This window comes from Sorex araneus, chromosome 3, assembly GCF_027595985.1.
Source record: "Sorex araneus isolate mSorAra2 chromosome 3, mSorAra2.pri, whole genome shotgun sequence".
Classification (NCBI taxonomy): domain Eukaryota; kingdom Metazoa; phylum Chordata; class Mammalia; order Eulipotyphla; family Soricidae; genus Sorex; species Sorex araneus.
The window spans coordinates 72857426-72885383 of NC_073304.1; the positions used below are offsets into that span (position 1 = coordinate 72857426).

General features: G+C 48.9%; 4 protein-coding genes across 4 annotated transcripts; all 4 read left to right on the forward strand.

Annotated features, from left to right (window-relative positions):
• Window positions 1–933: 933 nt before the first annotated feature.
• On the forward strand, window positions 934–3560 carry LOC101537026 (granzyme B-like). Its single transcript, XM_004609424.2, has 5 exons — window positions 934–988; window positions 1775–1928; window positions 2292–2427; window positions 2601–2864; window positions 3417–3560. Exons 1-5 carry the CDS (start codon window positions 934–936, stop codon window positions 3558–3560), a joined length of 753 nt encoding a protein of 250 aa, XP_004609481.2.
• Window positions 3561–13604: 10044 nt separating this feature from the next.
• On the forward strand, window positions 13605–16708 carry LOC101537294 (granzyme B-like). Its single transcript, XM_004609425.3, has 5 exons — window positions 13605–13671; window positions 14906–15059; window positions 15500–15635; window positions 15807–16067; window positions 16565–16708. Exons 1-5 carry the CDS (start codon window positions 13617–13619, stop codon window positions 16706–16708), a joined length of 750 nt encoding a protein of 249 aa, XP_004609482.2. The 5' UTR covers window positions 13605–13616.
• Window positions 16709–19879: 3171 nt separating this feature from the next.
• Window positions 19880–22828, forward strand: LOC101551388 (granzyme B-like). The gene is made up of 5 exons (XM_055132699.1): window positions 19880–19934; window positions 21048–21201; window positions 21643–21778; window positions 21960–22214; window positions 22685–22828. The coding sequence occupies exons 1-5, from the start codon at window positions 19880–19882 to the stop codon at window positions 22826–22828; spliced, it is 744 nt and encodes a 247-aa protein (XP_054988674.1).
• Window positions 22829–25661: 2833 nt separating this feature from the next.
• Window positions 25662–27914, forward strand: LOC101551660 (granzyme B-like). The gene is made up of 5 exons (XM_055132732.1): window positions 25662–25716; window positions 26085–26238; window positions 26688–26823; window positions 26995–27255; window positions 27771–27914. The coding sequence occupies exons 1-5, from the start codon at window positions 25662–25664 to the stop codon at window positions 27912–27914; spliced, it is 750 nt and encodes a 249-aa protein (XP_054988707.1).
• Window positions 27915–27958: the final 44 nt, after the last annotated feature.

The window sequence follows — 27958 nt, forward strand, 5'->3', positions numbered from 1 at the left end:
GTTAGGTGGAAGCCCAGCATATTTCCTCACCTCACCTGCACTATATATTTATGAATCTATAATTATATGAGTCTATGAATATTGGGAATCTCCACAGTCTTATTCCATGTGGATTAGACAGCTGCAATCCTAGTCAGCAATGGAGGAGAGATCTAGCCTAAAATCAATGAAGTCAGTGAATGAAACTTTAGGATCAAATTGATTCAATAATATACCAGTAAATGTCAATTTTAGGGCTTCTGATGGAAACATTAACAGATTATTTCTGTCACTCAGCATTTATACTTAAAAAGAAATAGTTAAAATCCCCAAGAAAGGAAGCCAGGATGGTGAGTGAGTGACTGTCTGGTCTGGGTTGAGTCCATGGGGCCATGCTCATTTATATCTGCTGCTCACCTTATCATGGTCATTCCATTCTACACTAAGGTTCCTGCCCTGCCCACTACACCATCAGCTTTCAAAGGGAAGGCGACATCTTCAGTGAGGTTGGGCATAGCACAAGCAAAGGCCTAAGCTCACATCTTCCAAGCACATTGCCCTGATGGACATAGAGCGCGAGGTTGAAGGTGTGGAGCTTCCACCACTGTAGGCTCATGCTTCAGGAGATGCGATACCGCTGCTGATCAAAGTTGCAAGCCACACTCCCCACTTACACTTGGGTTTCTGTTCTGGCTTGAAACAGGCGGCCTGATCTGAGTCACACACTGTGGCCTCTGATATCATCACTTTGTGATTCTCACTTACCACCTAGAAAACAGCATCAGGAAAAGGGTAGGGGTTGAGAAGCTTTTATAAAAAGATTTCTGGCAAAAAGCACCACTAGCCAGGAAGTCACATGGTCTCTGAGCTCAACTACACATTCATCCTCTCCCGGATGCTAAATAGAACACAGAGGAGCCCCGGCAGCACCTACCTGAGCTCCTTCCTGGGAAGATGCTCCTGCTCCTTTTCCTGCTGAGCACTGCACTGTCCCCCAGGACAGAGGCAGGTGAGTGACCTCCTCCCCCACCACCACCATCTGAGCCTGACTCACTCACTATGATTCTTCCATCTCTTCTGGAACCGCCTATTCACTGTCTACTGGAACATTCTGAACCCACATCCCAGCCCACATCAGACTCCCAAACTTGATGCTGGATAAGAACTGCAAGAAATAGTGGGAGGCTTATCTGAGAAGAGTCGGTGGCCACTAGCCTCACGGCACCACCTCTGCCTCTGGAACAGACTTCTGGGTGCCTAGGAGGTGGGGGGACTGGAAGAGAGAAAACACTGAGTCCTGCAGGAGAGGGCACCTGCTCCCAGGGGTGGGGAAAACTCGAGGGTCCCTTTCGGCAATATTTAGGGAAGTCTAGACTGAGTTGGGGGCATTGCTTCCTCCAGAGTTCTGTTTCTGTCTGGTTCTGTCTAAAGACCCCTCAATCCCTCTCCCCAATTCTGCTCTCCTTCCAGACACTGAGTCACACCCCTTGTCAAGGAAGGATAAGCACATTTGACTGCCCTAACCCTTGCTACTTCCTGAAGTCCACCCTCACTGGTTCCTGAAACCCTCACAGGCCCACTGGGGTCATTCCTATAGAGGCCCCCCCACTCACAGAGCACCCACCATGCTCACCTTGGGAACAGGTTGGACCACACTTGACCCCTGATCTTGATCTCCCTCTAGTCAGAGGTTCCTGGCTAGACATCACAGAATTGGGTGTCTCGAGAACTAAAAGTCAGCAGAAGTCAGCAGGGACACTGAGGGGGTTCACACACAAAACTGAGACTTCCTCAGGGGAGATCATCGGGGGACATGAGGCCAGGCCCCACTCTAGACCCTACATGGCATATCTGAAGATCTACGATAAGAACACCCATAAAACAACTCAATGCGGCGGGTTCCTGATCCGAAAGGACGTGGTGCTGACAGCTGCTCACTGTCATGGCAGGTGAGGAGAGACCCAACCATGGGTCTCCCGGGAGCCATGGGTGGGGAGCCCTGCATCTCCCCAGACATTCCCCAGCTCAGAAACAGTGACCAGGAGAGTCCTGATTGGAAGAGGCTAAGAGGAGAGGCTGCAGGGATTCTTCTGGGCCTACACATTTCACCTGTCCTCCTGGGGCCACTCACCCCAGAAAACCACCAGTGCAGGAACCATTAATTGCAGAGAACTCACTCAGCTGTGAGAAAGGAAGGTCCTGACAGCCCTGGTGGCCCGGAGTCCCTTAGGGCCCCAGCTAGAGCCCACATGCCCCTTGCCATCCAGAGGAGGTGGACTCTGTCTTCTTTGGTCTGTCTTCCCCCTATATAGCTCTATCAATGTGACCCTGGGTGCCCACAACATCCAAAAGTGGGAGAGGAGCTGGCAGGAGATCTGGACACGCAAGGCCATTGTCCACCCCTCCTTCAATTATGATAAACGCTTCAACGACATCATGTTGCTGAAGGTAAGGAAGCCTTGATGCTGGGACATCCTGGCTCTACCTGTCTCCTTCCCACTGACACCTTCTCCCCGCCAGCACCTGAGAGTAAGAGGGGCAGCCCATGGGAGTGTGGGGATAGGGAGTCCTCCGGCCCAGGTTCCAAAAACTGAGTTAGATTCTCTCTCCTCTTCCTGTAGCTACAAAGAAATGCCAGGCTGACTAAAGAAGTGGGACTCCTCAGCCTGCCAGACTCCCAAACCCCGCTGAGACCCGGACAAGTGTGCAGTGTGGCTGGCTGGGGACAGGTTAATCGTAAGGCCCATTTATCAGCCACATTGCAGGAGGTGGAGATAACTGTACAAGAGGACGCCAAGTGCAAAGGTCGTGGTCGTTATAAAAAGTACGATGGAGCCAGTCAGCTGTGCATAGGGGACCCCAAGAAAAAAAAGGGTACCATTCAGGTGAGAACGGGTCACTTCCCAAGATCCTTGGGAACAGGGAGAATTGGGGAGGAGCAGAAGCCTCCCAGGGGAGACACCCTCAGTGGCCCATCTTGGTTGTATCTCTCTGAGGGGAGATGGGAAAAGTTGGTGGGGAGGAGCTGGACCTCAGCCAGCCTCCAAGGCCCTTGGCAACAGCACATGGGCTCTCCCAAGGAGTATCCCCCACTTCAAGCCCTGGGTGGGGTGTCCCTAGTCACCCGGAAGACTCCGTGAACATAAGAACTGGCCTCTCTGCTTTAGTGTCTGGTTCCCCCAACGAGAGTCAAACATTGCTCATTCCCATGGTCAACAGGACACGGGTCATACCTCCTTCACTGTGTTGGCAGAGTCCCAACCTGGGGACAGGGAGCAACCCCCTCATGAAGGAGACGCCAGCAATGTTCAGGGTCAGCCCCTGGGAGCTGAGATAAAGATTGTCCTGCTCTGACCACGTTGGGAGGTCTTGGGGCTCCCTTCTCTGAGAGATACCTGGTATAGGAGGAAATGAGCCCAGTTCTCTCACATCCACAGGGAGACTCCGGGGGTCCCCTCGTCTGCGACAATGTGGCCCAGGGCATCATCTCCTACGGCAAGAGAAATGGATCACCACCGCAGGTCTGCACCAGAATCTCCAGTTTCATGCCCTGGATAAAGGACACCCTGAGAAAGATGTAACCAGAGAATTCAAGGCCTCCTCTGAGGTCCAGCACCACCTGGGGAGGGGCCCTCAATTCAATAATGTCTACAGAATGAATGTGGGGCTCCTGTGTGAGTCTCATTCACAGGTACAGCCCTATACTCAGGAGGCCAGAGGGGTGCCCCAGCTCCTGTCCACCCACCTGTCTCTTCTGTTCCTCTACTGGGGGTAGAATGATCCCTGAGGAAGAAGAACGGACTCTAGCCTGGGCTCAGGGGACCCTCTCCCTCTCCTTTTCTAGCAAAGAGGAAGCTTATCCCATGGTCCTGCACCCCAAACAGACAAGCCTGGAGTGAAATCGGATACATAACCTTCCCCTTATACTCAGAGAAGACCATCCTCCCATTCCAACCCAAGGAAGTAACAGCCTTGGGGGCTCCTGGGATGGGACAAGGTAGAGAGTGGGCCCATGGGAACCCCTATTCCCACCTCTGAGAGCTGGGCTCCTCCCAGGCCCTTCCTGCCCCTCAGAGCTCAGACCCTGCTTGGCCTCCAGTCTCAGGGCTGTTTCCCCATCCTGCCCTCAGTCCCTCTCCTGTCTCTCAGTCCCCATGTGACCCAACAGGGTCTCCCCATTGAGAAATGACTCTACCACGGTCTCACAGGTGCTCATGTGCCCTGGGCCCATCACTCCTATCCCCTGTGCCTATCCTTCTGGTCACTGCTAGCCTCTAGGCTGAGTGCCCTGCTGGCCCATCAGGCTCAGTGCCTGAAGTGGAAGGTCCCTCTCTGCAGTGGGGCTGGACTCAGGAGCACCAGCACAGAAGCTCTGTGACCCCGGCCATTCGGAGGGTGGGGGGGAACAGGGGTTGTGTGCTCCCCCACCAGCTACAAACCCTAAGGTTACAACAAAGGAAGACAAGGAGGCGCCGCTGCTTCTAACTCAGATGTAATACACACCTGCATGTAGGATGTGCCTAGTCCCGTTGCTTGATTGGGAAAAAAAGGGGTGGAGGCAGGAAGATAACACTGAAAGAGAAAAATAAACAGGAAAGCAAAAGTTTTAAGTGAGAAACCAGGGGCCGAGGAAGAAAGTGCTCAGCAATTTAGCCAAAGGTGCTGAGTTGAATCCCCGTCTCACACACGCTCACCGGGTGCTGGACAGCTGTGCTCTGGAGTCCCCAACACAGACTTCTGGACCCAGCACTGTCTCTGTGTGAGCACCGTACCTGAGTTGGTCCACTCCCGGGTGCGTCCTTGCTCCAGACACTGTGAGCATCATGACCAGGAGCTACAAACCTGGGCCAGCGCCTGTGAGCACCACTGCACCCCAGCGGGCGGCACCTCCACAAAGGGCAGCAACTCCCAGAGAGCCTCTCGACTAGATGTGAGCACCCCATGGGAGTCCAACATCAGTGACGGGAAGGGAGGAAGGAGTCCGAAGAGCAGAACATGCTTTAAATGAAAGCACCACGGAGCCTGTGCAGACGGGGTACTGCTTTTCCGGAGCATGCTCTGTGGAAAACTAGTCTGGCGAGGTCCTCAGACTCCTGAGGCATGGGGGCGCTCACACACCTGTGTAAGTCCCCCTCACCCGAGGGCTGTGTGAACCCTTCGCTCCGGGATTACACACAAAAGGATGTTCGCGGGCTCTCCAGGCGGCTCTCTCTCGCCGCCCGCGTTCGGTGCTCTCAAACCACTTCCCCACCCAGGACGGCTGTTGCCTTGGACAGATGAAGGAAGAACAAGGGTCAAGCTGGGTTGCTGATTCGTTGCCGTTTATTCACTCTCTTCGGATCTCCCAACTCTCTCCAACCCTCTCTCTAACTCGCTCTACAATGCTCTCGTGATTCCTCTCTCCAAGCTCCCCAGCAGCTCTTACTCTCTCCTCTCAGCCTCCTCTCTAATTTGCAACCTTCTCCTCTAACTCTGTCTCCTGCAACCTTCTGTCCTCATCTGTCTCTGTGTCTCACTCAATCTACTCCTTCTGTCTCTCTCTAAGTCTCCTTCTTTCTTCTCCTCTTCTCTCCCCGCAGCCGCTCTTTTTTCTCCTCTCACCACGCCTCCCCCACCACACCTCCCCACGGGAAGCATGATCAAAAATGTTTTTCCAGACTTCCCGACCACCTGCAGCCACGAGAGCAAACAGCCCTTAAGGTGTGTTTCTCCTCTCCTTAGACCAGCAACTTAACATCTTTAATTCTACTTCCTAATATTTACCATTCTGTATGGACACAGTAATAGACACTTAGGCTTATAAGGTGACTCTCCTGGGAACATCTCACTACAGACTCAAACTATAGTGCTCAAGCTGGGTCAACTATTCCCAACCCCAGCAGGGTCCAAATCTAGTTATTACTTTTTGGATCATGACAGAATTTGTCCATGACCAAGCTCTTAACTTATAGTTAAGCATTAGGGCACTTTGGCCAGGCCCATTTCAATGCCAGGGTAGCTCATAGCTCACCCCTTGGTCTGGGTCCATCCAGTCCCTCGTTAGGACCCTGCTTTTGGGGATCTAGGAAGTAAAGGCAACTGAGGCTTAAGTCGAGAGAGCGGATGTCCAGGAGGTAATATTATCTGGAGTCAATCAATTCCCAAGCCATAGGTTTGTCTTTTTAACTGTCTTCCTATACCCAAACAAAAAGCAATTGCTCTGAAATAACTAACTATGCAAAGTAGTGAGGAGAGGATAAAGACAATATTTACAAGTCAGAATCTGATCAGGAGACAAAGATAATGGACAGGTTGGGGTGCAATCAACAAACACGAGCTCCCATTGGCCAGGGGGGAAAGGGCAAGCCAATGTTATCCTACACACACCCTTTCCTGCGATCTGCACAGCTAAGCACACTCCAGAGCTGGCTCTGCAAGGCTCAGGGCACACGGCCACATGACCTCACACAGGCCCGCCACCCTCACCCTCTCATGCTCAGGAAGCTGGCGATATCTCAGCTCCTGTGTCACTCCTGCCAGCTGTCCCTTTCCTGCTTGTTTTTACATGGCTGTAAAACTGTCTGCAACTCTGTGCTCCTAGGGGAAATGGTTATTCAGTCATTTACACTGAAATCACATAGAACTTATCTACCTTGGGGACATTGAATACATTGGCAGGGACACAGGGGGTGGGGAGATGTCAATCAATCTCCCAAGAAATAAAGCATTTTTATGCTTTATTTATTTATTTATTATCGAATCACCATGTGGAAAGTTACAAAGCTTTCATGCTTAAGTCTCAGTTACACAATGCTCAAACACCCATCCCTTCACCAGTGCACATATTCCACCACCAAGAACCACAGTAAACCTCCCCTCCACCCTCCCAGCCCCGCACCCCGCCTGTGTAGCTGATAAATTTCACTTTACTTTCTCTTTACTTTGATTACATTCAATATTTCAACAAAAAAAACTCTCTATTATTGTTTGGAGTTTCCCCCCCCCTCCAAGTCAGACCTACTGGAAAAGAAGCATTTCTTTTCTCTCCACGTCTATTTCTATGTTTTTTTTTTTTGGCATCTTAAAGTTTTTCCTTCAATAGCTGGTTCACAATTCCAGCTCAGTTTACCCAAATATTGTCATTTTACTTGCTACCATAACAGATTTTCTTTCCAACTATACTCTCAGTTACAGGCTACTTGTGAATGTGAAACCAATGGGTTGAAATATTAGTATTAAACAGTCTCAACCCTTTGGAAGGGTGGGGTGTACAGTACAAAGATTTCAGTCAAGTTAGCAACATGGCTGCACTCCATCCCCTCTGAAGGCTTCAGTGTAACCCCACCAACAAGGACCCTGGCCCCCATAAACCGAGCTGCACCAGCAGCTCAGGAAATTTGCCCAGATTCCATCAGGACTATGAGTGCCCAGTGCTTACACAACATGAATACTGACTCTTAAAGTATCCCCATTTCATTCACCACACCACCCCAAACCCCACCAGAGGCTCAAACAGCAAATCTGGCCAGTACCACCTTCTGGCCTCTGTGGCCTCCTCCTGCCTGCACTGGCTCTGACACTCCACAGGGCAATTCCTTCATGCTCACTAATTCATGCTAGCACCTGCTCCACACAGGGCACCAGGTTGCCCTATCTGTGGGGATTCCTGATTTCCCCCTTTTTGAGGAATTCCCATATGGTCCTCAGGTAAGGCCCAAGGCCCCACCTCTGATTTTCACCAACCATGTGGCAGTTCAATGTGAGGGCCACAGAGTGCAATATTCAAGCCCTGGGGTTGTGAGCATACTTAGGCCACCCCAGGAGCACTGGGGGCCTCCAGGCCACAATAGGGCTGGAGCCTTCAGGGCTGTACCTGGAGATACTCGGGGGACCATGTGGTACTGAATCTAAATGGCAGGGTACAGGTCAATGGTTACGCTGTCACAAGGTCTCTGCCTCCACACTTGAACCCTGACACCAACTCCCTCACCCTCGCAAGAGTCTACTCCCTGTGCTAGCTGCCCCCTACAATGTATACAGAGGCTAGTAAACACAGAGTATGGATTCAGTAAACCCAAAAAACCATATGTATGAATGGGCAAAATGTGGTAGATATGGCAATGAAACATCAGTCACCCATAAAAAAAAATGAGCCTGACACTTACTTCAATAGACCTCAAAATTATTGGACTGAGTGAAAAAGAGTAAGGATAACAGATCATATGTGACATGATTTCTTATGTATGACAAGCTCAGAAATTGACCACCCACAAGTACAGAAAGATTAGGGAGAAGTAGGGGCAGAGAGAAAATGGAGGCATAGAGAACAGAAACTCAATTTCTCCTCGGTGTTCTATTCTTTCTATCCTATTTTAAACAGGTTTTTTCTTATTTCCTCCCAGAGAGTTCAATACTAGTGTATATAAATAAAATAAATCTTGTCCTTTGCAATGTGTTGGATTCATTTATAATTCTACTAACAATTTAAATTCAAATTTTTAGGTGATATTGGTTTGAATCAGGTTGTATTCCTGAGGAGTCTCTCGGGCCTCTTCAAAGGTAAATTATCACACCAGGCCAGCACCAAGATGCCAAATCACTCAAGAACTATCTACTAGAGGGGCTGGAGCAATAGCACAGCAGGCAGGGCATTTGGCCTTGCACGCGGCTGACCTGGGTTCGATTCCCAGCATCCCATATGGTCCCCCGAGCACTGACAGGAGCAATTCCTGAGTGCAGAGACAAGAGTCACCCCTGTGCAACACCAGGTGTGACCCAAAAAGAAAAAAAAAACTATCTACTAGATCCCTTCCACCCACTGTGCCCATTCATACCCTTCCCCTCTGGCTACCTCAGTTCTAAAGACCAAATATAGGGGATGGTTTGTATAGATTTTGTCTGTTCCCTGCTTGCTTCCTTTATTTCCCAGACATGAATAGCATAACCAGTATTTGTTTTCTTCTTTCAGCCTTTATTCACTTGGCATTAGACTCTCCAGCCCAATCTTTTTGTTCCAAAGAACACAAAATCACTATTTAAAGGCAGATTCATAGACTACTGAATATATAGATGCATATGAATACATACATACATACATACATACATACATATCTGCAAACATATGTATGTGTTGGGCTGGAGCGATAGCACAGCAGGCAGGGCATTTGCCTTGCAGGCGGCCAATTCCTCCATCCTTCTCGGAGAGCCCAGCAAGCTACCAAGAGTATCCCGCCTGCGCGGCAGAGCCTGGCAAGCTACCCATGGCGTATTTCATATGCCAAAAACAGTAACTATAAGTCTCACAGTGGAGACGTTACTGGTGCTCGCTCGAGCAAATCGATGAACAATGGGACAACAGTGCTACAGTGCTACATATATATGTGTATCTCACTGTATCACTGTCATTCCATTGATCATCGATTTGCTCGAGCAGGCCCAGTAATAACCCCATTCGTCCTAGCCCTGAAATTTTAGCAGCCTCCCTTTACTCGTTCTTCCCAATGGTGCCTCATTAGAGGCTCTTCAGGGTCAGGGAAATGAGACCCATCATTGTTACTGTATTTGTCATATGAATATGCCATGGGGAGCTTGCCACGCTCTCCTCCATGTGGGCAGTAAACTCTCGGTAGCTTGCCAGGTTCTCCAAGAGGGAGAACTACACAGATGTCACATGGCTGCATTTCGAGCACGCACTTTCAGGAGCTTGGTTTTATAGTCTGTGTGTGTGTGTGTGTGTGTGTGTGTGTGTGTGTGTGTGTGTGTGTGTGTGGTGTATAACAGCTCCTTTACCCAGGCCCAATATGTTAGCTATTTAACATAGATAGTGCTCTGTGAATAGCGCTAACACTTCCTTTGCAGGAAGTGTTTTCATACTCCTTTAAAATCATAAGCATATGTGTAGTATTGCTGGATCATATTAAATTTCTATCTTTTTATTATTCCCTGTGTTAACTTACCTTCCCATCAAAATTGTTCCATTCTTCCCTTTTCTCCACATCCTCACCCACCTATTTTTTAGACAAAACCTTTTCTCAGGGGTGTTTGGTGATCTCTCAGTGTGGGTTTGATTTGCATCTCCCTGATCATAAAGTGATGGTGAACAATTTCCTGCACACCTGTGGACCATCTCTGAGTCTTCTCCACACAAGTGTCTCCTGCCATTTGCCCTTTCTTTGATTGGCTTATTTGTGGTTTTTTGTTATTCTTGAGCAGTATGGCTTCGTTACATGTTTTGGATGGAAATCCCTTGTCAGAAGTACAAAATGCAAATGTCTCCTCTCAGTTGCTAGGTAGCATCTTAATTTAATGTTGGTGCTATTTCCTTTATTGTATAAAAACTTTTAATGTGACTCTGTTTGTTCATTATTACTTTTTCTCCATGTCATTGAAGTTCAGTTTGAAAATCCATGTCTCCTGCTTAGAACCACATGTGTATCACCTATGTTTTGTGTTTTATGGTTTTGGTACTGACATCTAACTATTTAATCAAATTTGACATAATGTTTGTACTTAAAGTTAAATAGTGATCGAGTTGAATTTTTGGAATGTTCAGCTTTCCCAACGACAGTTGTTGAAGAGATTTCTTCATTCTATGGTTTGGTCTCCATTATTGTAAATTAGATTCCCTTATTTGTGTGAGGTGATTTCTGGTCTCTCTACTATACTATATTCCATTAGTCTGTAAGCCTGTTTTTTCAGTGTCACACTGTTTTAATTACTTTTGTTCTGTAATATCGTTTGAAATTGGACAGGGAATCCTTATGGTTTTTTTCTCTCAGAATTGCTTTGGTTATTCATCTCTATCAATAAGATCTAATGAGAGAAAAACATGTTAGCTCATACTTTAGGGCATAAAGGATTATTATCAATGAGCAATGAAAATCAGGTAATTTTAATTGTTTTATCTTTTTTAGATTATTTTTAACTTTCACAATAGTTTGGGAATAATTTGTATAAAATTTTGATGCCTAGGGGACAAAATAAAGTGGTATTAACTTAGATTTTTTTATTTCAAAGATTATTTTAATCATTTTACTTAATAAAACTTCCAAATATACTAGAGATAAGTCATCACTTTTTTAACTTTGAAACAGTCAGATAAATGGGTTTTATATATCTTACAAATTATTCCCTAAATCAAACATCTGTCTTTAAAAATGCTTATCCTAAAATAAAATCAGAATAAAAATTCACTTTCCAGGTAAGTGATTACTCAATGTTTCATTCAGAGGAAAAAAGTATAAAATATTCGTAAATATAAACTTGCATATAAACAAGGCAAGATATATTTTGTCACTTACATAAAACAACAATATAAAAATCACCCTTAATTTTGTCTCTTCCAATGAAAAGGAAAGCATCTCACTTAGCTCATGAGCAAGTGACGTGTTGACATGCTGGTTCTGAAAAACAATCAAGATTTTCCAGTTCAAAAAGGGAATTCCCTGCCATAGTGGCAGGGTGGGGTGGGGGGAGACGGGACTGGGGAGGGGGGGAGGGATGTTGGGTTTATGGGTGGTGGAGAATGGGCACTGGTGAAGAGATGGGTTATTGAACTTTGTATGGGGGAAGCATGAGCACAAAGATGTATGGATCTGTAACTGTACCCTCACGATGACTCTCTAATTAAAAATAAACTAATTAAAAAATAAAAATAAAAACTAATTAGGAAAAAAAAAAGATTTTCCAGTTCAGGATTTTCAAATATTATAAATCCAGTTTTCAACTAAATTGCTCTTAATTCTTGCAAAATGACCATAAATATATTAAACTCCAATTTCAGTTCACATGAAGCCAAAATTGTTCATGTTTGTTTGATGACTTATTTGGTTAAAAAATAATAATAATAATTAATACCTTCACAATATGTTATGGTGCATACAAGTCAACTAACTTCCACTGAAAGCCAAGATCTATGATTGTGTGTTTGTATAAAACAAAAATCAGCTTGATGCAAATACCAAATAAACTCTTTTAATAAGCAGCAATAATACTTAAAAGATCTTATAAATATATACATAACAAAAGTGAAAAAAGTAACTATGGTGATATGAGGCTCTTGCAAAAAAATTCCATCTTAGAAAACATCCCTGGGGGTCTGATCAAAGAAACACTGCCATTTTTTTCATTTCTCCACCCACCTGCTCACACTCCTTTATATCACAAACTTACCAACCTAACTCCAGCACTCCCTGTAGGGGAGCTCCTAGACTCATGCTTTTAAGATTATAGGGGAAATGCTTAAGGTATGGTTAAGAATTTTTTAAAAATACCAATGCCCAGATAATATGACCCCAGGAATTGGAAACATATCTATTATGGCAAGTATCTATGAGAAAGGGCAAATGAGTCACATTTTTGCTTTCAGCTTTCCTAAAATTTGAGTGAACATTTCTCAACAAGGTAATCAGAAGGGTAATTTTCTTTTTTAAAGGTCATCTTACTGAGTAAGTTCGCAAAGGTAGATGATTGATAAATAAATTTCATCTGATATATATTTTGTATTAGAATTATGTACAGTGTTACTTTATTGTCCTCATAAAAAAGTAATGTAAAGTACACTGTGTGAGGGTGGAAACTTGAATGACCAGAATTAACCGTTCAGACATACTTTAGTTGTTCTTAGAATGACATGGACTTGAACAAGTTAGAAGCAATGTTCCTTCACATCATTATCACCATAGTAGGTTTAACAAATGTGAGCCTACTATCTGCTGATGGTTGAGTCAGAAATGTGGCTTAGCCTAGAGGATGAGATAAGAACAACCCTTGGTGGTGGTGGCACTCATACTTTGCCATCTCAAAAGTTTCAGGAGTTTAAGAATCAGAATTTCCTTCAGGAAATACCTCTTCAATCTTGGTCCACGTGACTTTGATGGTACCAAGTTCAACCAACAAAGGAAAAGAAACAAAAACTGAAGACAAAGAGTGCAATTTTAGGTTCAGAGTGGTGTAACTAATTTTCCAATAAACTCCTATATTGGAATTTTGATAAGAACAACGACATGAACAATCATTTCCGACTCTCAACACATTTAATTTAAAACAATTGCTAGAATTCGCAAGAAAGGAAATCATACTGGTGCATGAGTTGCTGTCTGGGTTGAGTGCACGGGGTCACTGTCTCTCATGTCAGCTGTGTCCCTCCCATGGCCCTTCCATCCTGCACTCTGGTGACTGAGCCTTCTGCCTCTTCTATCAGCTGTCAAGGGAAAGAACGTGTCTTCAGTGTGTTTCATCAGCACCGGCAAGAGCCTAAACACATCTGCCAAAAACTCTGCCTGATGCACTTGGGAGGATGAAGATGAAAGAGTGAGGGTTCCATTTGGGGGCTGCACTAGATAATAACACATGCCACAGTCCCACTTCACACGTATCTGGGTTTCTGTTCTGGGCTGGAACAAATGGTGTGCCCTGAGTCATCGGCTGTGACCACAGGTGTAGTGACAGCATGATTCTCACACAGCAACCAGGAAACGTCATCAGCAGAGGTGCATTGGGTGGGAGAGCTTTCGGAGAAAATCTTCTAGCATGAAGCACCACAAACCAGAAAGTAACTGGGACCCTTGGAGCTCAGCTACGTGCCTTTCCTGTCTTGCAACCAGCAGAGATCACAGAGGAGCCCCAGCAGCTGCTACCTACAGGGCCTTCCTGGGAAGATGCTCCTGCTCCTTGGACTGCTGAGCTTTGCTTTGTCCCCCAGGGCAGAGGCAGGTGAGTGACACCCCCTACCCGAGCGAGACTCTGAGCTTCACCTGCTCACTGTGGTTTAGATATGGACCCTCTAAACTTTCCTAGCCAAGGCAGGCCCACTAGGGATGGGAGATACAGGCGGAAAACAGACTGTAGACTGAACAAGATGCCTACTTAACACCTCTGTAGCAAACCACAACACCCAAAAAGAGAGAGCGAGCAAATGGGGATGCCCTTCCACAGAGGCAGAGTGGGGTGAAGGGGACAGGGTGGGAGTGGTGGGAGGGATGCTGGGACCATTGGTGGTGGAGAATGGGCACTGGTGGAGGGATGGGCACTTGATCATTGTATGACTGAAACATAACTATGAAAACCTGTAAGTCTGTAACTTTGTCTCACGGTGATTCACTCATAAAAAATTTTTTTAATAAATAAAATTAAAAAATAAACTTTCCTAGCCAGTGTCTACTGGAACCTGAACACTTACTCAAGCCCACATTAGACCCGAGGGCTGTTGGTGGATAAAAAGTTATAAAAATGGTGAGAGTCTGATCCGAGTCGATGGGCACATCTTGGCACCACCACAACCTTGGGGTGCCTAGGAGGTGAAGAGAAAGGAGAAGAGGAGATGCTGACTACCCACAGTGGGCAGGGGGCACCTGCTCCCATGTGAGGGTAGAAGGGACCCCATTTCAGCAATGGTCACACAATCGACCCCGCAGTGGGTGGCATTGCTGTCTCTCAGGTCTGCTTTCGTCTGGCTCCCTCCCAAAGGCCCCTCAGTCCCTTTCTCTTTGCAGTCATTCAGCAGATCCTTCCTTCTCGTCACTGTCTGACAGACCCAACCCGCTCAAATTCCCAATTCCCACCCACACTGGCACCTCCAACCCTCCTCCTAGCCCCACTGACAGAGCACAAACTGTGGGCTGCTCTGGTTAATGCACTGACATAACTCAACCCCTGATCTTACTCTCTGACTAGAAAGAGGTTCCTGCTGGACGTCACAGAAACAGGAACTGTGGGAACTACTCAGGGGAACAGTTGTCAGAAGCCCCAGGTCCTAAGACAGACAGGCTCCCTTCTTCTGTGTGGAAATCAACAGACTGACTGAGCTGCTGCTCTTCCCTTTGGGGGGAAAGGAGTGTGAAGCCCCAACCCCAAAACCCCTAACAGCAGGTCACACAGCAGCCCTGAGCCTTCAGTGAAGTCAGTAGGGGCACTGAGGGGCTGCACGCTCACAGCTGACACTCCCCAGGGGAGATCATCGGGGGACACGAGGCCAAGCCCCACTCCCGACCCTACATGGCCTATCTGGAGTTCTTTGATGAGAAATCTTATAAGCCAACCCGCTGTGGCGGGTTCCTGATTCGAAAGAACGTGGTGCTGACGGCCGCTCACTGTCATGGCAGGTGAGGAGAGACATAGCCATAGCCGCACTCCCCAGGGGCCCCTGGGTGGGGACCCCTGCTTCTGCCCAGACACTCCCCAGCTCCAGAGACAGTGAGCTAGGAGAGCCCTAGAGTGGGGGAGGGGACACAGGTTCCCGGGGACAGGAACAGGCTGTAGCAGAAACTGAATCTTTTTGTGCCTATACGGTGACTGCGCAAACCACCTTTAGACAAACAAGGTCACTTCACCTATCTTCCTCAGGGCACTCCCTACTCGGAACCATGGGTCAGGAATTTTCAGCTCCTAACCTCTTCCTCAGGTGTAAGAATCATGGTCCCTGTTCATTTCCCAGCCTGCCAGAGTCCCTAGAATTGCCCTTACCTGCACCTCACCTGCCACCTGTCTTTCAACAGCTCGGTTCTTCCCTGAGCTTCCACCTCCCTCTGGGTTCTCTCTGCAGCATGATGAATGTGACCCTGGGCGCCCACAACATCAAACAGAAGGAGGAGAGTCAGCAGGTGATCCCCGTGAGAAGAGCCATCCCTCACCCCGACTATAATACTAAAAACTACTCTAATGACATCATGTTGCTGAAGGTGAGGAAGCAGGTGCTCTGTTCACCTGGGTCCCCTCAGAGCTGCTTCCTCCCTGCTCCCATTCTTCCTCCCTGTCTCCAGGCCTCTTTGGGAAAGGAAGACAGAGCACCCCTTGGGGGTGTCAGGCCAGGGGACACAGGCTGAGCAGGACCCTCTCTCACCTCCCCACAGCTGAAGAGTAACGCCAAGATGACTAAGGACGTGAAGCCCCTCACCCTACCCGGGCCCAGGAACAAGCTGCGGCCAGGCCAGGTGTGCGTTGTCCCTGGCTGGGGGAAGGTGGCGACCTGGGGAAGGTTTTCTGAGAAGCTGCAGGAGGTGGAGCTGAAGGTGCAGGCAGATGAGGAGTGTGAATCCAAGTTGAAAAATTATTACAACCCTGACACTCAGCTGTGCGTGGGGGATCCCAAGATAAGAAAGTCCACATTTAAGGTAAGACTGGATGATGCAGAGCTTGACCTTGAGGCCAGGCTGATTGGGAGGTGCAGAGGACCAGGCAGTGGGGAGTGCTCACTCTCAGGGGTGTTTCCCAGTGAAGGGGCACCTACGGGGAAGGAGCCATGTCTCTGCCAGCCTCCAAAGCCTTGTGGGAAATATCCAGTCTCCCAGGGAGATCCCCAGACTCTGGGCACAGGCTGGGGTGTCCCTAATCACCCATTAAGGACACTCAGAGCTGGTTCCTCCAGTGTCGGATAGACCCTCTAAGTGTTACCCATAGCCCTTCCTCAGGACAAACAGGCCACAGACTATGTCCTGGGGAAAGGTAACAGCTACCTATGGTGAGGAATCCACAAATGACCAGAGCCAACCACCAGCAGTTGGGCCCCAGGTTGCCCTGCCTCTGCCCTCCCGGGGGCTCACAGGCTCCTTCCACTGAGAGGGGCCTGTAGCAGGAACAAACAGGCTCAGTCCTTCTCTCACATCCACAGGGAGACTCTGGGGGTCCCCTCGTGTGCAAGCATGTGGCCCAAGGCATCGTCTCCTATGGAAAGAATGATGGATCTTCACCCCGGGCCTACACCAAAATCTCCAGTTTCATGCCCTGGATAAAGAGCACCCTGAGAAAGATGTAACTGCAGCTCTGACGCCTCCCCTCTATGCCCATCATCACCGCGTGAGACGCCCCTGCTCAATAAATGTCTTTACTATGGACCGAACATGATGGTTGCTTGTTACCTGTATTGCAAGCCATAACACCCAAAAGGACAGATCGAGTAAGAGGGATCATGCCTGCCACAGAGGCAGGAGGTGGGAAGGGTTGGGGGTCGGGGGAGGGATACTGGGAACATTGGGGTGGAGAATGGGCACTGGTGAAAGGATGGGTACTTGAACATTGTTTGACCGAAATGCAATCATGAAAGTCTGTAAGTCTGTAAATGTATCTCATGATGATTCATTAAAATAAAAAATTTAAAAATAAACAAATAAGGCATTAAAAATGTCTTTAATGACATGAAACTATGGCTCATAAGTGATGCTCATTCACAGGTACAGTTCTGTTCTTAGGAGGCCAGAGAGGTTGCCTAGCTCCTACGACCCGCCACTATCTCCTCTGTCCCTCTTCCAGGACAGACTGACCCACAAGGAGGAAGCATAGACCCTGGCCTGTGACTCACGGGGGGCCTCTCTGCCTCTCCTGTCATTTGACACAAAGGAAACTCACCCGGTCTCATAGCCCTTCAGATCCACTAGACCCTATAACTCCAGCCCCCTCGGCTTGTCCCTCTGGGTAAAGCTAGTCTCTTGGTTGAGCCTCCTGCTGTCCCCTTGGGTTCAGTCTCTGAGGTGGAAGGTCCCTCTCTGTAGAGGGGCTGGACTCAGGAGTCTCCACCCAGCACCAGCACAGATGCTCTGTGGCCCTAGTAGTGCAGGAGGGACAGGGGTTTTGCACCAGCCAGTTGCAAATCCTACTCACAGAACAAGTTCACAAAGGAATATAGTTCATAAGGAAATTGCATCCATAAGAGCATTTGTTCTAGAATTGTGTATCGTGATATTTTCTTTTCCACAGAGAAATAATGTAAAGTTCTGTAAGTCTAAAGATAGAGACTTGACTCACCAGCATTAATCAGTCAGACATACTTATTGGACAAAGTATAGAGAATGCAAGAAGGGCAACCCTCAGTGGTGGTGGCACTCACTTCCTCACCTCACAAGGGCCAGGAATTCAAGAATCAGAATTTCCTCACTTATAAATGGATAAACACAGAGAGTATTATGCTGAGCGAAATGAGTCAGAAAATGAAGAACAGATATAGAATGATTGCACTCATGTATGGGGTGTTAAAAAAAAACATAATATGAGACTAATACCCAAGGACAGTAGAAACAAGGGCCAGAAGTATTGATCCACGGTTGGAAGCCCACCTCAAGTGCTGGGGAAGAAGGCAGTTGGGATAGAGAAGGGACCACTACGACAAAGATAGTTGTAAATGACAGCTCTGGATAAGAACTGAGTGCTGAGAGTAGGTAAAGGAACAAACATGATAACCTCTCAGTACCTGTACACAAACCATAATTCCCAAAATGGGGCGTAGAGAGGCGGGAGAGAGAGAGAGCAAGAGAGAGAGGGAGAGAGAGAGCCTGTTATTGAGAAAGGCTTGGTGAGGTGGGGGGAGTGGCAGGAGGGAAACTGGGTTCATTGATGGTGGGAAATGTTCACTGGTGGAGAGGTGGGTATTGAAACATTGTATGACTGAAGCCTGATCATGAACAGCCTTGTAACTGTGTATCTCATGGTGATTCAAAAAATAAAATAAAACTAAGGGCCTGGAGCAATAACACAGCTGGGAGGGTGTTTGCCTTGCACGTCCTGGGTTCTATTCCCAGCATTCCATATGGTCCCCCAGCACCACCAGGAGAAATTCCTGAGTGCAGAGCCAGGAGTAACCCCTGTGCATCGCCAGTGTGACCCAAAAAGCTAAATGAATAAATAAATGATAAAAAAAATAATCAGAATTTTCTTTAGGAAACACCATCCCCAATCTTGGTCTAGGTAGATTAGATGATTCAAAACTCAACCACCAAAGAAGGAAAAACTCCAGCTGAAGTCAGAGAGTGCGACTTCAGGTTCAGGGTGGTTTTACTAATTTTACAAATTTTTCTCAGCACAGTGGGTATGGTATTTTTGCCTTGCACACGGCCAACCCGGGTTCAATTCCTCCACCCCTCTCAGAGAGCCCAGCAAACTACACACCCGCACAGCAGAGCCTGGCAAGCTACCCGTGGCATATTTGATATGTTAAAACAGTAACAACAAGTCTCACAATGGAGACATTATGGGTGCCCGCTCGAGCAAATCGATGAGCAATGGGACAAGAGTGCTATAGTGCTATTAATTTTCTAATAAAAGTCCAATATGGGGCGTGGGGGCTAGAGAGATAGCACAGCAGGTAGGGCATTTGCCTTGCACACAGCCAACCTGGGTTCAATTCCCAGCATCTCTTATGGTCCCTCAAGCACCACCAGGAGTAATTCCCGAGTGCATGAGCCAGGATTAAGCCCTGTGCATTGCCAGGTGTGACGCAAAAAAAAAAAAAAAAGTCCAACATGGAATTTGGATAAAAACATAAAAACATTGACCTGACAGATCATTTCTGTCTCTATTAGCATATTTAGTTTAATGAAAATTGTTAGAACTTGTAAGAAAGGAAGTTATGGTAGAGGCTGAGTCGCTGTCTAGCTTGAGTCCCTGGGGTCATGTTCTCTCATGTCAGCTGCGTCCCTCCCATGGCCCTTCCATCCTGCACTCTGGTGACTGAGCTTTCTGCCTCTTCTCCCAGCTGTCAAGGGAAAGAACATGTCCTCAGTGTGTTTCATCAGCACCGGCAAGAGCCTAAACACATCTGTAAAGATATGCCTGATGCACTTGGGAGGATGAAGATGAAAGAGTGAAGGTTCTGCTCTGGGGCTGCACTAAACGATAACACATGCCACAGAACCACCTCACACGTACCTGGGTTTTTCTGTTCTGGGCTGGAACAAATGGTCTGCCCTGAGTCATCAGCTGTGACCACAGGTAGAGTGACCGCATGTTTCTCACCCAGCAACCAGAAAATGTCATTAGCAGAGGCACAGGAGGTGTGGGAGGGGATCTTTCGGAGAAAATCTTCTAGCATGAAGCACCACAAACCAGAAAGAAACTGGGACCCTTGGAGCTCGGCTTCGTGCCTTTCTTCTCTCGCAACCAGCAGAGATCACAGAGGAGCCCCAGCAGCTGCTACCTACAGGGCCTTCCTGGGAAGATGCTCCTGCTCTTTGGACTGCTGAGCTTTGCCCTGTCCCCCAGGGCAGAGGCAGGTGAGTGACCCTTTCCCTCTGCCCGATACTTTGAGCTTGACTCATGCACTGGTGGTGGTCTTGCACCTTTGTACCAGCCTGTGGAACTTTCGGCTGGAACTTACTGAACCCCCATCTCAGCCCACAACAAATCCCTGAGCCTAATGTGGGATGAAAACCACACACCAAAAAAACATGATAGAAGGCTGATCTGAGAAGAGACGATGGGCATAACCTTCCTGACCCCACCGCTGCCTCTAGAACAGACCTTGGGGTGCCCGGGGTGAGGGAGACTGAAGAAGAGGGCACCTGTTCCCATGTGAGGGGAAGAAGCCCTTTCAGCAGTGGTCTGACAGAGCAGACCCCTCAGTGCATGGAGTTGCTGTCTCCAGGGATCTGCCTCTGCCCAGCTCCCTCCCAAAGCCCCTCAGTCCCTCTTCTTTTTTTTTTTTTTTTTTTTTTGCTTTTTTGGGTCACACCCAGCGATGCTCAGGGGTTACTCCTGGCTTTGCACTCAGGAATTGCTCCTGGCAGTGCTTGGGGGACCATATGGGATGCCGGGTATCGAACCCAGGTCGGCCGCAAGCAAGGCAAATGCCCTACTCGCTGTGCTATCGCTCCGGCCCCTCAGTCCCTCTTCTTTCCCAGGCATTCAGCAGATCCTTCCTTCTCAGGAGGAGCCTCTGTCTGACAGACCCAACCCTCTCAGCTTCCCGAGTCCCACCCGCACTGGCACCTCCAACCCTCCTCACAGCCCCACCGGGGTCATTCCCACATGCACCCCCACTGAAAGAGCACCCACTGTAGATTGCCGTGGTTAATACACTGATTCCCCCACAACCCATAACTTTACTCTCTAATGAGAAAGTTCCTGCTGGACGTCACAGAAATAGGAACTGTGAGAACTACTCGGGGGAACAGTTGTCAGGAGCCCCCAGTCCCTAAGACAGACACGCTGCCTGTCATTCGGTATGGACCTGGACTCACTGGCTGAGCTGCTGCCCTTGCCTTTGAGGGAGGAGAACATGAAGCCCCTCCAAACCTACCAACAGCAGGTCACACAGCAGCCCTGAGCCTTCAGTGAAGTCAGCAGGGGCACTGAGGGGCTGCACGTTCACAGCTGACATTCCCCAGGGGAGATCATCGGGGGACACGAGGCCAAGCCCCACTCCCGACCCTACATGGCCTACCTGGAGTTCATTTATGATAAATCTTATAAACCACAAAATTGTGGTGGGTTCCTGATCCGAGAGAACGTGGTGCTGACAGCCGCTCACTGTCTTGGCAGGTAAGGAGAGACACGGCCACATCTGCACTCCCCAGGGGGTCCTGGGTGGGGAGCCCTGCTTCTGCCCAGACACTCCCCAACTCCAGGGACAGCGAGCCAGGAGAATCCTATGAGGAGGAGGATGGGCAAGTTCCTGGGGACAGGGATAGGTTGATGCAGAGGCTGTGGGAATCCCCCTCTGCCTACAAGGTGTCCACACGTTTCCACCCACAAGCAATGCCACCTCACCCATCTTCCTGGGGACACACACCTGGGAATCATGCAAAATAAACTTTAGCTCCAGGAAAATCCCTTAGGTGTGAGAGGCACAGGTCCCTATTCATTCCCAGCCCACAGAATCCTTGGAACTACCTTGACTTCTCCCCCACCTGCCACCTGCCCTTCAGGGAAGCTGGGGGTCTCTTCCCAGAGATTCCACCTCCTTCTGGGTTCTCTCCACAGGACAATCAATGTGACCCTGGGTGCCCACAATATCAAACAGAAGGAGAAGAGTCAGCAGAATATCCCCATGAGCAAAGCCATCCCTCACCCCAACTATGATGCTAAAACCTTCTCTAACGACATCATGTTGCTGAAGGTGAGGAAACAGCAGCTCTGCGCCCCTGGGCCCACTCAGACCTGCTTCCTCCCTGTTCCCCTTCCAGCTCTAGCCCTGTCCCCAGGGCTCTGTAGGAAAGGAAACAGGGCAACCCAGGTGGGCATCAGGCCAGTGGGCACAGGCTGAGTAGGAACCTCTCTCGCCCCCCCCCCACCCGCAGCTGAAGCATAACGCCAAGATGAATAAATACGTGAAGCTCCTCAAACTCCCTCGGTCCAGGAACAAGTTTTGGCCAGGCCAGGTGTGCAGTGTGGCCGGCTGGGGTGAGATGCTCTCGAAGAGTTTTCCTGACACCCTCCAGGAGGTGGAGCTGAAGGTGCAGGCAGATGAGAAGTGTGAATCCCAGTATCAATATTACAATCCTAAAACCCAGATATGTGTGGGAGATCCCAAGACAAGAAAGGCTGCATTTAAGGTAAGAATGGATAGTTCCAGCTTGAACCTGGAGGCAAGTTGATTGCGAGAAAGCAGTGTACCAGGTATTGGAGACCCTTAACTGTCCAGTTAGGGGTGTTTCCCACTGAGGGGGGTACCTACTGGGGAGGGGTTGGGTATCCAAATTCAAGGGGCCAGCACATGGGGTCTGCCAGGGTGGATCCCACACTCTGGCACAGTCTGGGGTGTCCCTAATCGCCCACTAAGGACACTGAAAACTGGCTCCACCACTTTCTGATGGTTCCCCTGAGTGTTACCCACAGCCTGCTCCCAAGCCTTAAGATATGTGCCACATCCCTGGGACAAGGGACCCTGAAATGTTCAGGATCAGCCCCAGGTGGCTGGGCCTCAGTGTGCCCTGTCTCTGCCCACCGGGGATCACAAGGTCCCTCCATTGAGAGGGGCCTGGAGCAGCAGCAAACAGGTTCAGTCCTTCCCTCATGTCCACAGGGAGACTCCGGGGGCCCCCTTGTGTGCAAGAACGTGGCCCAGGGCATCGTTCAGTATGGAAAGAGCGACGGATCTTCACCCCGGGTCTTCACCAAAATCTCCAGTTTCATGCCCTGGATAAAGAGCACCCTGAGAAAAATATAACTGCGGCTTCTGATGCCTCCTCTGAGCTCCAGCATCACCTGGGCGGGGCTCCCACTCAATAAACGTCTTTAGCAATGGGAAACTGTGGCTCGTGAGTGACCCTCATTCACAGACATAGCTCTGTTGTTAGGAGGCCAGAGGGGTCCCACAGCCCCTGCCCACCTTTCTGCCTCCCCTGTTTGTTGTTTGCAACAGAAGAAGCTGCTTAGTGCGCGGCCATATGCTATTCATAACAAGCAATGCAAGAGAGAGTCTGGGGGAGATAGTCTGCCATAGAGGCAGGGGAGGGGTGGGATGAAGGGGACAGTGGGGTTCTTGGTAGTGGAAGATGTGCACTGGTGGAAGGTTGGGTGATCGATCATTGAATGACTGAAACTCAAACAAGAAAGAAACAAGAAAGTTTTGTAACTGTATCTCACAGTGACTGATCAGGTCCTGGGGGCCCTGTCACCCCTGCCCCCTCTGCCTGTCCCTCTGGGTAAAGCTGCTCTCTAGGCTTAACCTCCTGCTGGTCCCTCAGGCTCAGTCTCTGAGGTGAAAGGTCCCTCTCCGCAGTGGGGCTGGACTCAGGAGTCTCCACCCAGCACCTGCACAGATGCTCTGTGCCCCCCAGCGATGCAGGATGGACAGGGGTTTTGCACTTCCTGCCCAGCTGCAAACCATACTCACTGACAAAGTTCACAAAGGTACCTAGTTCATAAGAAAATTGATCTGACTAGGACATTTGCATTAGAATTATGTTTCGTGATATATTATTCTCCACAGAGAAATAATGTAAGGTACTGTGAGCTTAGAGCTTGAAACTTGACTCACCAGCATTAATCAGTCAGGCAGAGTGAACAAAGTATAGAGGGTAAAAGAACAACCCTTGGTGGTGGTGCTCATACTTCCTCACCTCACAAGGGTCAGGAGTTTAGAAAACAGAAATTCCTCTAGGAAACACCAACCCAGCGTTGGTCCCTGTGGATTGGATGGTTCCAAGCTCAACCAACAGAAGGGCTGAATTTATTTTTTTTAATTTATTTATTTTTAATTAGTGAATCACCGTGAGGGTACAATTACAGATTTATACATTTTTGTGCTCATGTTTCCCCCATACAAAGTTCGATAACCCATCCCTTCACCAGTGCCCATTCTCCACCACCAGTAAACCCAGCATCCCTCCCACCCTCCCCAATCCCGTCTCCCCCAACCCCACACTGCCTCTATGGCAGGGTATTCCCTTTTGTTCTCTCTCTCTGATTCAGTGTTGTGGTCTGCAATAAAGGTGTTGCGTGGTCATTGTGTTCAGTCTCTAGTCTACATTCGGCATGCATCACCGTTCAGAAGGGCTGAATTTAGAGGTGCAAACTTTAGGTCCAGAGTGGTTTACTACTTTTCCAGTAAATACCAAGTATTGGCATTTTGATAAAAACATTGACCTGAGAGATCATCTCTGTCTCTTTCAACACATTTACATTTTTTAACACTTTTATCATACACTGATTGTTGGGGATAGACTGGTTATGAAATTTTCTAAAATGTCTCCTTGGAGGTTGACTCCATGGCTTCGAGGCTGGACTCACGTTCTGGGGAAAGGGCAACTCAGAGAAGCGATCACCAACTATATTGTAGTCGAAGGCCATGTGGGGGAAGGGAGTTGCGGGCTGAATGAGGGCTAGAGACTGAGCACAGCGGCCACTCAACACCTTTATTGCGGGCCGTAGAAGCTAAATAGAGAGAGAGAACAGAAGGGAATGCCCTGCCACAGTGGCAGGGTGGGGTGGGGGGGAGATGGGATTGGGGAGGGTGGGAGGGACGCTGGGTTTACGGGTGGTGGAGAATGGGCACTGGTGAAGGGATGGGTTCCCAAACTTTGTATGAGGGAAGTATAAGCACAAAAGTGTATAAATCTGTAACTGTACCCTCACGGTGATTCTCTAATTAAAAATAAATAAATTTTAAAAAATAAAATAAAATAAAATGTCTCCTTGGATTAAGTCACATGGTCAGAGACCTACATATTGTAACTGGAGTGTATTTCAGTCATGGTATTGCTTTGCTCAATGGTGCGTTGGCGTGTTAGCAGGTAAAATTCAATTGGTCAAACCTGGGGGATATTACTAGCATCAACTGTACATCTATTTCTTTCTGAGAAGTGATGGGGAATGTTTGGATGGGGGTGTTTCATTCTCATGGTTGCATACAAGGAATCTAACATATTTCCTTTGATACAATTCTTAGAATTTGTGAAACAGGGAGCCACGATAGTGCTTTAGTGCTTGAGGTGCTGTCCAAGGTGAGTCCCTGGGGCCACTCTCTCTCATATCGGCTGCATCCTTCCCAGGGCCCTTCCATTCCACACTCTGGTCACTGAGGCTTCTGCCTCCCCCAACAGCTTTCAAAGGGAGGGAAAATGTGCTCAGTGTGTTGGATCCTAGCTCAGGGAAGAGCCTAAACACATCTGCCAAAGACACTGCCTGATACACTTAGCACGTGAAGATGGAAGAGTGAAGGTTCTGGTCTGGGACCGCACTAGACAATGATGCATGCCAGTCCCCACCTCACACTTGACTTGGTTTCTCTTCTGGGCTGGAATGAATGATCAAACCTAGATTTCACCTGTGACCACAAGTATAGTGATAACATGATTCTCAGAAAGCAACCTGAAAATGACATCAGCAGAGGCACGGTAAAAGGGAGGAGCCTTTTGTAGAAAATCTTCTAGCAGGACACACACCAAACCAGAGAGTAACCGGCACCCCAGAGGTCTGCTAATTGCCCTTCTTCTTCTCACAGCCAACAGGATCAAGAGGAGCCCCCGCAGCTGCCACTACAGAGCCTTCCTGGGAAGATGCTCCTGCTCTGTGTCCTGCTGAGCACCGCCCTGTCCCCCAGAACTGAGGCAGGTGAGTGACCCTCCCACACTCTGAGCCTCATTTCTGGTTAATGCGCCAACCTCACCTCACCCCTTATCTTATTCTCTGACTAGAATTCTTTCTAGTTGAACATCACTGAAACAGGAACTTGTGGAGACTACTCAGGGGAACAGTTGTCAGGAGCCCCAGTCCAGAAGCCAGACATAAATCCCTGTTGTTTGATGTGGAAATGGACTCACAGGCTGAGCTGCTATTCTTCCATTTGGGGGACGGGAACATGAGTTCCCCCCACTGAGCCCCGCAAGGCTCCCAGATACATGTCAAACAGCAGCCCACAGCCCTCAGTGAAGTCAACAGGAGCACAGAGGGGTTGCACGCTCAAAGCTAAAATTTCCCAGGGGAAATCATCGGGGGACACGAGGCCAAACCCCACTCCAGACCCTACATGGCCAATCTGCAGTACTTTAAAGAGAAATCTTATAAGCTAACCCGGTGTGGTGGTTTCCTGATCCGAAAGGACGTGGTGATGACAGCTGCTCACTGTCATGGCAGGTGAGGAGAGACACAGCCACAATGCACTCCCCAGGGAACGCTGCATGGGGACCCCTGCTTCTGCCCTGAAACTCCAAAGCTCAGAAAACGTGAGCCAGGATAGTCCTAATAGGAGGAGATGGGCAGTTTCCTGGGGAGAAGGACAAGTTCAAAGGCTGGTTCAAAGGCTGTGGGAATCCTCCTCTGCCTACAAGATGTCTGCACATGCCAGCCACAGACACACAATGCCACTTCCCCTCTCTTCCTGGGGCATTCCTCACTGGGAACTATGGAGCAGGGACCTTTAGCTCCAGCAAACTCCCTCAGCTGGGAGAAGCACAAGTCTCAGTTAATTTCCAGCCTGCCAGAGTCCTAGAGTTGCCCTGACCTGCAGCCCATTTGCCACCTGCCCTTCAGGGCATCCGGGTTCTTATCCTAAGATTCCTCCTCCCTCTGGGTTCTCTCTGCAGCATGATGAATGTGACTCTGGGTGCCCACAACATCAGACAGAAGGAGGAGAGTCAACAGGTGATCCCCGTGAGAAGAGCCATCCCTCACCCCAACTACAATAAAGAACACCGCTGTAATGACATCATGTTGCTGAAGGTGAGGAAGCAGATGCTCTGCTCACCAGGGTTCATTCCCTGCATCCTCCCTGCTCCCATTCTGGTCCCTGAAACTCTCCCAGGTCTCCGTGGGAAAGGAAGAGAGGGCACCCCACATGGGTGTCCATTCAAGGGCATGGACTGAGCAGGACCCTCTCTAATCTCCCCACAGCTTGAGAGTAACGCCAAGATGACTAAGGAAGTGAAGCCCCTCACCCTACCCGGGCCCAGGAATAAGCTGCGACCAGGCCAGGTGTGCAGTGCGGCTGGATGGGGGAGGATGGATCCAAGGGGAAAGCGTGCTGTGAAGCTGCAGGAGGTGGAGCTGGAGGTGCAGGCAGATGAGAAGTGTGAATCCAAGTTTCGAGATCCTTACAACCCTGACACTCAGCTGTGTGTGGGGGATCCCAAAGAAAAAAAGGCCACATTTAAGGTGAGACTGGATAATGCAGGGCTTGACCTTGCGGCTAGAGTGATTGGGAGGGACAGAGGACTAGTACTGGGCAGTGGGGTCCTCTACTAGACAGTGGGATCAGTCAGGGGTGTTTCCTACTGTGGGGGGACCTACTGTGGAGGAACTGGGTCTCTGCCAGCCTCTACCTCCATGGGAACAGCACGCGGGGTCCTCCATAGAGGAACCCAAACTCTGGGCACAGGCTTGGGTGTCCCTAGTCACCCATTAAAGACACTCAGAGCCTGCTCCACCAGTGTCTTATGAACCCTCTGAGTGCTACCCATAGCCTGTTCATAGGCCCAGCAGGACACAACTATGTCCCTCTGGACAGGGAACAGCTATCTGTGTTTTGGCATCCCAAAATGTCCAGAGCCAGCCCACAACATCTGGGCCCCAGCATGCCCTGTCTCTGCCCACCTGGGACCCACAAGTCTCCCTCCACTGAGAGGGGCCTGGAGAGCAGCAAACAGGCTCAGTCCTTCCTCAACCCACAGGGAGACTCCGGGGGCCCCCTTGTGTGCAAGAACGTTGCCCAGGGCATCGTCTCCTATGGAAAGAAAGACGGATCTTCACCCCGGGTCTTCACCAAAATCTCCAGTTTCATGCCCTGGATAAAGAGCACCCTGAGAAAGATGTAACCACAGCTTCTGATGCCTCCTCTGAGCTCCAGCATACCTGGGGC

What these genes read in the sequence shown, in the direction of transcription:
- LOC101537026 (XM_004609424.2), top strand. Translation starts at nt 934, where the DNA reads ATGCTCCTGCTCCTTTTCCTGCTGAGCACTGCACTGTCCCCCAGGACA. An exon ending in GCTGCTCACTGTCATGGCAG is followed by an intron (nt 1,929 to 2,291) that starts GTGAGGAGAGAC and finishes CCCCCTATATAG; the next exon opens with CTCTATCAATGTGACCCTGG. An exon ending in AAAAAAAGGGTACCATTCAG is followed by an intron (nt 2,865 to 3,416) that starts GTGAGAACGGGT and finishes TCACATCCACAG; the next exon opens with GGAGACTCCGGGGGTCCCCT.
- LOC101537294 (XM_004609425.3), top strand. Translation starts at nt 13,617, where the DNA reads ATGCTCCTGCTCCTTGGACTGCTGAGCTTTGCTTTGTCCCCCAGGGCA. An exon ending in GTCCCCCAGGGCAGAGGCAG is followed by an intron (nt 13,672 to 14,905) that starts GTGAGTGACACC and finishes GACACTCCCCAG; the next exon opens with GGGAGATCATCGGGGGACAC. An exon ending in TAAGAAAGTCCACATTTAAG is followed by an intron (nt 16,068 to 16,564) that starts GTAAGACTGGAT and finishes TCACATCCACAG; the next exon opens with GGAGACTCTGGGGGTCCCCT.
- LOC101551388 (XM_055132699.1), top strand. Translation starts at nt 19,880, where the DNA reads ATGCTCCTGCTCTTTGGACTGCTGAGCTTTGCCCTGTCCCCCAGGGCA. An exon ending in ACGACATCATGTTGCTGAAG is followed by an intron (nt 21,779 to 21,959) that starts GTGAGGAAACAG and finishes CCCCACCCGCAG; the next exon opens with CTGAAGCATAACGCCAAGAT. An exon ending in CAAGAAAGGCTGCATTTAAG is followed by an intron (nt 22,215 to 22,684) that starts GTAAGAATGGAT and finishes TCATGTCCACAG; the next exon opens with GGAGACTCCGGGGGCCCCCT.
- LOC101551660 (XM_055132732.1), top strand. Translation starts at nt 25,662, where the DNA reads ATGCTCCTGCTCTGTGTCCTGCTGAGCACCGCCCTGTCCCCCAGAACT. An exon ending in GCTGCTCACTGTCATGGCAG is followed by an intron (nt 26,239 to 26,687) that starts GTGAGGAGAGAC and finishes TTCTCTCTGCAG; the next exon opens with CATGATGAATGTGACTCTGG. An exon ending in AAAAAAAGGCCACATTTAAG is followed by an intron (nt 27,256 to 27,770) that starts GTGAGACTGGAT and finishes CTCAACCCACAG; the next exon opens with GGAGACTCCGGGGGCCCCCT.